The 8890-nt window shown below is 44.7% G+C and overlaps 1 protein-coding gene across 1 annotated transcript; it reads right to left on the bottom strand.

Moving 5' to 3' along the window:
* Positions 1 to 7863: 7863 nt before the first annotated feature.
* Positions 7864 to 8623, bottom strand: LOC106978471 (transmembrane protein 126A-like). Its single transcript, XM_053206379.1, has one exon. It carries the CDS (start codon positions 8508 to 8510, stop codon positions 7917 to 7919), a length of 594 nt encoding a protein of 197 aa, XP_053062354.1. The 5' UTR covers positions 8511 to 8623; the 3' UTR covers positions 7864 to 7916.
* Between the last annotated feature and the right edge of the window lie 267 nt (positions 8624 to 8890).

The following is an 8890-nucleotide window of genomic DNA, read 5'->3' as shown; positions in this document are numbered from 1 at the left end:
CCCTGGGGTCAAGTTTTACCCTTTCTCAACTATGTGGGGATGGGTAAGTTGTACTGTCACCCTGACCTGGAATGGGGATAACGTTGCCCGCCTTGTTCAGGTAGTAAAGAAAAGTTAATGAGAGAATATATATCAGGTGTTTGCAAAAGAATGATACCACCCACACCTTATAATTATTGACAAACTTCTTGAAGACATTGAATATTTTTTAAAAATCTTTTTTTAAGTTAATTTATTTTGAGAGAGAGAGAGACACAGAGAGAGAAAGACTGCATGTGTGAGTGGGGGAGGGGCAGAGAGAGAGAGAGAGTGAGAGAGAGAGAATCCCAAGCAGGCTCTGTGCTGTCATGGCAGAGCCCGACTCAGGTCTCGACCTCTCAAACTGTGTGATCATGACCTAAGCCGAAATTAGGAGTAGGACGCTTAACTGACTGAGCCACCCAGGCGCCCCATTGGAGACAATGAATATTGAGGTATTGGTCTTTTATACATAGTTTTAGGCAGGGAACACTCTTGGCCTGTACCTCCTTCACGATGATGTAGTACACTCCTGGAAAAAAAAAAAAATCCCTCCATTTTTATTTATTTATTTATTTAAGTTTATTTATTTATTTATTTTGAGAGAGACAGAGACAGCGTGAGTTGGGGAGCAACAGAGAAAGATGATAATCCCAAGCAGGCTCTGTACTCTATGTGCAGAGCCCAACATGGGGCTCGAACCCAGGAAACCGTGAGATCGCGACCTGAGGGGAAACCAAGAGTTGAATGCTAACCGATTGGGCCACCCGGATACCGCTTTATTTATTTATTTATTTTAAACTGAGATATAATTGACATATAACATTCTTGAGTTTCAGGTGTGCAACATAAAGACTCAGTATTTGTATATATTATGAAAGGATCACCCCAGTAAGTCTAGTTGACACCCATCAACCACACCTAATTACAATTTTTTTCTTATGATGAGAACTTTTAAGATTTACTCTCTCTGCAACTCTCAAATACATAGTACAGTATTATTGACTATAGATGCTATGCTGTGCATTACATCCCCAGGACTTTATAACTGGAAGTTTGTACTGCTTGACCACTTTTACCCTTTTGTACCCAGCCCTCACTTCTGGCAACCACCAATCTGCTCTCTGTCTCTATGAGTTCAGTTTAATTTTTTTCGTTTTTTGTTTTGTTTTGTTTTAGATTCCACATACAAGTGGAAGCATACGGTATTTGCCTTTTCTCTGACTTATTTCTTTTCTCTTAAAGTTTTGTTCATTTATTTTGAGAGAGAGAGAGACAACACAAGTGGGGGAAGGGCAGAGAGAGAGGGAGAGAGAGAGAATCCGAAGCAGGTTCTTCACTACCAGCACAGAGCCCGATGCAGGACTCGAACCCACTAAGCCAGGGGAACATGACTTGAGCTGAAACCAAGAGTCGGATGCTCAGCTGACTGAGCCATCCTGGTGCTCCTCCCTGACTTATGTCACTTAGCATAATGCCCACTAGGTCCATCCATGTTGTAACAAATGGCAAGATTTCATTCTTTCCTATGGCCAAATAATGTTTCATTGTATCTATGTGCCACATTTTCATTCACAGATGGACACTTAGGTTGTTTCAAGAATTCTTAACCTTAAACCGACTTCCCCTTCCCTTTCCCCCATGACCAGTGCCTGGAGTCTATTGGACTGGGAAAACTAGGGGAAATTGAAAAGCTCAGTGTTCAGTTCCCTTAATACTAGCTTGGGATCCTTGGGTATGTAGAGAAAAATTTCTGGTCAGTACCTCAGTCAAACCAGGCTACCCCTGCATCTCAAACATGTTTTCCCCATCTATTTATCTCTTCATTCTCTGATACCTTCTGTCATTCATCACGGTGTTTTATGGTAGTGGTGCCTCTGATTGCATCTTGGTCTCAAGCTCCTTAAAGAGAATCTCATTTCTTCTGCATCTTTGTTTCTCCTGGTGTCTGGGCCAGTGCTCTGGACAGAGGAGGCACTCGGGGGCAGAATTAGATTTTCTGTCTCTGTGCCTTGGCTCTGTGGATGGCTCCCGCCAACTCTCTATCCTCCCCAAACTCTGTACCGCTGGCTCTGCCCCTCTCTGGCTGTAGGGCCCTGGGCAAGGTAGGAAAACTTCTTGGACCTCAGTTTACCATTCAAAAACACACCTTATCTGAGGGACTTGGCACACTGAAGGCACTCAACAAACCTTTCTCTTGCCCTGAGTGGATCCTTTTCAGAGCTCTAGGCCGTTAAGGGATACTCCCCATCTGAGCTCTGTAGTTACCTGTGTGTATGTACCACAAACATCACAAATCCTTGACATTTAACATGTGTCCTATTAGGGAGACTGAAACATCTTTATACGTTTTATATGTTATTTCTTTGCAAACTAGTTTAATCTATAAATAGAAAAGGTAACACTAGGGCCTTGTCTTGATATTCTGGGGGCTGTGACCAAACTCTGCCCTTTAGCTGTCAACACTCAGGTCCCAATGGGGAACAATCCTTAGACACCCCTTCACACACACACATCAAATCCCATTTATTCCATTCTCTGTGCTGTCTTGGATGTCACTAAAACCCAGATGTTTAATAACATGTGTTTTTGAAGCAGTTGATAATGAAAGACTGGGATTTTGAGAAACCATGGAATGGGAAACCTCTCTATTCCAGCCCTGATCTTCTTCAACATCCAGTCTGCAACCCCCTGCCACAATTCATTTTTATCTGCCATGGTAAACGTGCTGGGGATACCTGCGGACAGACACCCAGGCCAGGAAAAGGCGGTATTTGTGTAGTTGTCTTCTAATAAGGTCAAAGGCGCAATGCATTACACAGCTCTGCGGGCAGCCAGGCTCATTAGAGCAGGAGTGGGCTGTGGGACTCGTGTGGGATATTCAGAGGCTGGGGTTTCATTTGGGGTCTGTGCCTAGTGGGTGTCCTGGACTCTCTCAGCAGAACCTGGATTGGGGGTGAGAACGGCAGCCCCGAGCATCTGGGAGCCCCCACAGGACCCTTTGCCCTTCTGAATCTGAGGTCTGATTTCCACCCAGTGCTAACTAAAGCTGGAAGCAAAGCAAAATGCAAAGACCCTGGTGCTGTTTGCAAATTCCCTGTCGCTTCCCTTCACCAAATCCTGCCTGCATCCCTGCCCCCCAGCTTGGGGGTGGGTTTTCCTGTGGGGCTTAGGTTGTTGAGGAAAGGTGAGCAAGGGCATTGAGCAAGAGGAGAGCCCTGCAGGCTGTATTTTGGTGCACTTAATGAATAGTGTGAGGCAAGGAGCTGAAGGCCAAAGCCTGACAGGCTGACAGGCCTGATTGCCATTTGCATGAACCGCACTCTGCAAGTGGAAGTGACTGGAGAGAGTGATTGATTTGTTTTGCTGAGGCTCCTTTGTGGTCTTCTGGGTGGATTTCTGGCCCCACCTCTCAGCCTCAAAGCCCTTGCTTTGCCTGCTGTTGCTTTTTTATTTGGGGGTAATGAAAATTTGTTATAAGCCTTCCCTTTCATCTGTACGTGGCAGGCTGTCACAGAGAAACGAGCCATTCGGCAGCCTCACTCCTGTCCAAATTGCTAAATGTTTTTTTTCCAATTGCTTCCCTAATGGGCCGGGATAATGGGAGCGGCATGCTCTCTGCCCACGCCGGAGATGCCAGCGCATTTGTCCAGCGCACATGTGTGGTGGGCAGCCGGCCCCTTCTGTCCGCGGCGGGCCAGCCCCGGTGCAGCGGGGCGCCGGCTGGAGCACCTGCCGGTGCGCGCTCGCACCCAGGAAGGGGCTCCCCAGCTCCACCGGCGCGGCGTGGCCATCCCCGCGGGTGAAGCCTCGCCCGGGGGGGGGGGGTGTGGGGGGGCGGGTGATGCGGGCCAGAGCCCTGGACCCGGGGCCACCGATGGACCGGCCGGGCCAGCTTTTTATGGACTCCAGTGGCTGCTTTTCGGAGGGGCGGGCTCTCGAGCTCCCCACGGCCGGCTGTTCCGCGAGCTGGATGCTCAACTGTGGCTGACCCACAGCTTTATGAGCCTAAGTGCTTATCCAGGAACAGAAGTGAGGAGGTTGTGTGTGATAAGAAAATAATTTGCCAAAACTGCAACAATAAAGAGGGCCTGGTGGGATCTCTTATGGTATGAATAGCCCGGAGCAGCTGCGGATTTCTCCCTGCTTTCACCATTATTTTCATTTTTATAACAACTAAAAGCTAAATGCCTTGTACAAGCCTGGAGAATCTTGCCTCAGCTTCTCCTCCAACGTCGCTTTCTCTTTCTGGGAATCCTAGCATGCACACCCGGACATGCACGCCCGGACAGAATGTTCCTTGGCCTCGCGGCTTCAGCTGGTCTGCTCCTTGGCCCGGTGACACCGCGGCGCTGCACTGCCCTGACGTCGCGCTCCCCGAACAATCCCCCTCGCACAGAAAGCTCCAGTTGTCCCCTCTGGGGCTCCGGAACAGGTGCTCCTATCACTGCGTCCCGGAGGCAGGGAACTCTTCATCAGAAACCAGTGCCTTGTAAATCACAGCAGTTCCTCGGTTGACGGGGGACATGCACTCCACCTGAGAACGAATGAGGCAGACACAATCCTACCTCTTCGTGCGCTTTGCTGTGTTCTAAGGGCACCGCCAGCACTTCCTGAGCGCCCCCAGCCTTCTACGGGGGTGCTGAGTGCTACCATCATTCACATTTAGTAGGCGTCCTATACAAATGGGTGCTGCACGAGACACGTAAGCAGTGTAGGGGGCAGCCCCGGCCTTGAAGTTAGGCAGCACATGTCCCCCATCCGGCTCCGTCAGTGAGTAGCTGTGTGACCTAAATCCTCATTTCCTCCGTGCCATGGGGATAAAGGAGCACCACTTCGCTGGACTGTAGGTGCTATTATTAATTAAACAAGAAAATAAATATAGAGCACTTGGTAGGGTGCATGAAACCTTATTAGCACTCAATACATGTTAGCTATAATTATTACATCTATTTCTTTCTGAGTCTCTCTGGCTAGTTGGGAATACACGGGCAACACGGAAGGATAGCATGAGACAGAATGTGATAAAGGAATGCATTTAATGAGTGACAAAAACAGCAAATGCTATGGGGGGGGGGGGCAGTCACTTAAGCCAGGGTGGTCAAAGATAATTTTTGAGCAATGCAGTTGTGCGGGCAAAGCATGTTTCAAGGTTAACTTAACTGGATTTATTGGAACAGATAAAAGAATGGAGTTGGGAGGATTAATTGATTATAATACTAACAGGAAGGGACTTAAATAAACAATACAATAAAATTAAAATGGAATGTTTCTGGTGGGAGAAGTTAGGAGGAGAGGGAACAATCCAGGATGCTTTAAACTTTTTAATTTTTTTATCTTATTATTATTTTAGCTGAATGAATAAATAGAACGTTGGAAATAGGAAAATCTGGAAGGGAAGCTGGTTCTGGAGAAAAGATGAGCTCAGTTTGAAGATTTGGATTCGTTGTGAGGTTATCTAAACAGATGACTTCACACTATAATTGGCATGCATATAACACAGAATAGAGTAAAGCAGAGCACTTAAATGTAACCCTTGGAGAATGTCAAGGACACAGATGCAGTACATAGGAGCAAGAAATCTATAGCAATAGAAAGATAGCCAGAAGTTCAATGCCATGAGAGTCGTAAGAGCAAAGAGTTTCCACAAGAATGAAGTGGTCAGCAGTAGGGAATGATGATAGGGCCAAAGCCGAAGAGAATGAAGACTGAGAATTGGAGCTGAGAATTAGGGTACAAATAGGGAGAGATCAATTTCAGGAGCACAATGGGCAGTTGAAGTAATACTGTCAGGAATTAGGGACTGTGAAGTGATGGAAAAATGGAACTGCATTACAATCTGGGAAGTTATCAGGAGGTAGGAGACATGGCCTTTGTACTCAAGGGACCACTGGGCACACGTTTCACCCATAGTCACTACTTTAATAGCAGGGTTATTAGGCCAGGGGAGGCAGGGAGGAATATTATCTGGGGATTAAAGGAGCCTTTATACAGTCTTTGCTAACTCACACTGTTGGCTTTGTCTCCACATGAGGCAGTTCTTCTCTAGAATTTTCAGTGGTCCCACACAGCCTACTAAAGCCACCATTTACCGTGAAGTCTTGTAAATCTGCTTGCTCTGTTATTAAGTTTACATTTCTCATTCAGAAAAATAGCTATTACCTGTAAGATGCTTACAATAAGATTCTGAAGTTCCTTTTTGTTTCATTCATTCATTCATTTCTTTCAACAAATTTGTGTAGAGTTTCCATGACATACCTTGTTCCAGAAACTCCAGATACAGTGGTGAATAAGACAGAAAAAATGTCTTCATTCAGAGAGCTGTTAAAATAGTAGGTGAAAAGATAATAAACACACAATATAAGATAATTTCATAAGTAATAATGTGTTGGAGCTGGGGAGCTAGTTTAGGAGGTGATATCTGGGTTGATTCCTGGATGATAGGAAAGAGTTAACAGTGAAGATCTTGGGTATAGGATAAGGGATGGGAAGCAAGTGCAAAGGCCCTGAGGTGGATGGAGCATGGCTTGACATGTTCAAGGAACTAAAGGAAAGCTAGTGCAGCTGGAGTATAGTGAGCAAAATGAAGATAAATTGGAAATTTACTTCTGAGAGGTAGGCAAGATAAGGATATGTAGGAAATGCAGGCCGAAGAATCTGAGTTCAAGTGTAATAGGAAGCTATTGAGGGATTTTGAGAAGTGCAATGACTTGGCCTATTTATGTTTGTAGAAGAATATACTGGCCACATGGATTAGTGGAAAGGGTCATGGGGGACAAAAGTAGAAGTCACTGGAGGGTGGTAAGCCAGAGGTTGACGTAAATGCTTGGATTACCTTGTGGTGACCGGATCACACAGTGGAGCTGGGAGACAACAGAAGAAGCAAGAAGAAGGACATTATATTGCAGTAATTAGGACAGGAAAGCCAATGAGGATTCACATTGGGGAGGAAGCAGTGGAGGTAAGGGGAAGTAGACAGATGGGAGATATACTTTGGAGGTAGAGCCAACAGGGCTGGCCAAAGAATTGGATGTCACAAATCAATATGGAGTCTAGGGTGTTTTATTTTAGCAAATTGATTGGATGATTGTATCGTCTACCGAAATGAGGAAAACTCCATGACAGATGTTCTAAACATTGTGAACCTTATACTGCCACCACCAACAGGGGGCCCTTGTTTCCAGAAAATCGACCAGGATCATCCTTAAAACTAAAGGCCTGAGCAAAAAAGTTGAAAATTAATGATACGCATATAGAGGTTTATTATATTATCTCAATTTTTGTGAATGTTTGAATATCTCTATAACAAAAAAATTTAATAAATGGAATGGCATGAAGTCTTCCTTTCAGCCAATGGATACCAATTGGATAGAAATCTTTTCCAAGTTTTGAAGTAAATACCCACTAAGAAGATTGTTTGAAGCACTAGGTGAAAAAGGTCCCTCCTTCGGCCTGCTGCCATATCTTCAAGGGCAAACTGTAGTCCACATACTGCACCCAACTCATGTCTGGAAGAAAAAAATTAATAGTAGGGGAACTAAATGGCTACCAATTTGTGAGCACCCAGTTCTAATACTTTTATTGATTTTGGGTTCCAGGTTAGTGCTTGAGCTGTCTCTATCCATCACATTTTCCACATAAGGGCATAGATCATCCTGGGGGTTTTGTGTGTTGGGTTGGGGGAGAGTTGGGGGTAGCTCAACTGCCTGGAATTGGAAATAGGGAGACTGTGGGTTCAAATCCAACTCCATGCAGATCCATGTGGGACCCTGAGTAGCAATATGTTCACTGCTTTAGTGTCCTTGATAAAGATAATATTGATCACTACAGTTGTTCAGCCGTGTATTTATTTTTTCATACATTACGGTTTTATTTTTGTGTACAAAGTTGTTTAACAATCACTGAATTTCTAGGCCAGGTTCAGGTAACTGAAGAGCCTTTATAACTAATTTATATTGTCTATATCCAAGGTATGCGGCAATCATGGTCTGGAGCAAAATGGGAAATAACATCCTTCTAAAGACAGGCTTAGAAGTTCTAGTCCAGTAAGTTAAGATGTTTCCTTTTTCTGGTAGCAGGGCTGACTCATACCTGGCTGCTAGGCCACGATTCACAGGTATAGCCAAGAAAACAGGGCACAGATCACCAAAAACAAGACCAACCAGTCCACCCCGTGTTATGGTACAGGTTTCACAATTCAAATCACCTGTATTCAAAGGTAGATTTACAAAACCTTTGTAAGATGCATGCGCAGTCAAAAATGGGATCACTGCCATTGGTAAGCCAGCAGCTATACGAGCCTGTGTCACATTTAAGATGCGTCGAGAAAGACTATTTGCTATTAGACCACAGAGAGCAGCATTAAGTCCAATATAAACTGATCCATGTTCAAATAGATTCCTTTCTGCTTCTGGGAGGTGGTTAATTTTTCTGGTTATGATATTGAAAATTAAGTCTTCCTTGACAGTATCATCTGGTTCATGATTTTTCATCTTGAGCCTTATGCTCTGCTCACAACCCTCCTCGGCACGCTGGGGTTCACTCCAACCTTTGCTCAACTAGCCTGAACGCAGCCATCTTTGGCTGACCTCAGCCGTGTATTTATACAGAAGATGGATTTGAAGCCACAAAATAAAGGGAAAAAACACACAGATACACAATAAAATGTTCTTTACAATTTTCAGATTACTTTGTATTTCAAGGGAGACTTTAAGGAGGGGCATGAGAGTGGGAAGAATATGTTGTCTCCTGAAAGATACCATGTGGGTCCAAAATATTCTGTGCATTAGGATAAACAAGAACATTTTCCTGGTCCTTCTAATAAAACTATTTGCTCTTGTGGAAGGTCCTTCAATGAGATGATTCAGAAAAT

Source organism: Acinonyx jubatus, chromosome D3, assembly GCF_027475565.1.
Source record: "Acinonyx jubatus isolate Ajub_Pintada_27869175 chromosome D3, VMU_Ajub_asm_v1.0, whole genome shotgun sequence".
NCBI classification, from domain to species: Eukaryota; Metazoa; Chordata; class Mammalia; order Carnivora; family Felidae; genus Acinonyx; species Acinonyx jubatus.
This window is presented reverse-complemented; position numbering and strand designations above follow the sequence as displayed.

Coding starts and splice junctions, on each gene's coding strand:
- LOC106978471 (XM_053206379.1), bottom strand. CDS start 8,510: ATGAAAAATCATGAACCAGATGATACTGTCAAGGAAGACTTAATTTTC.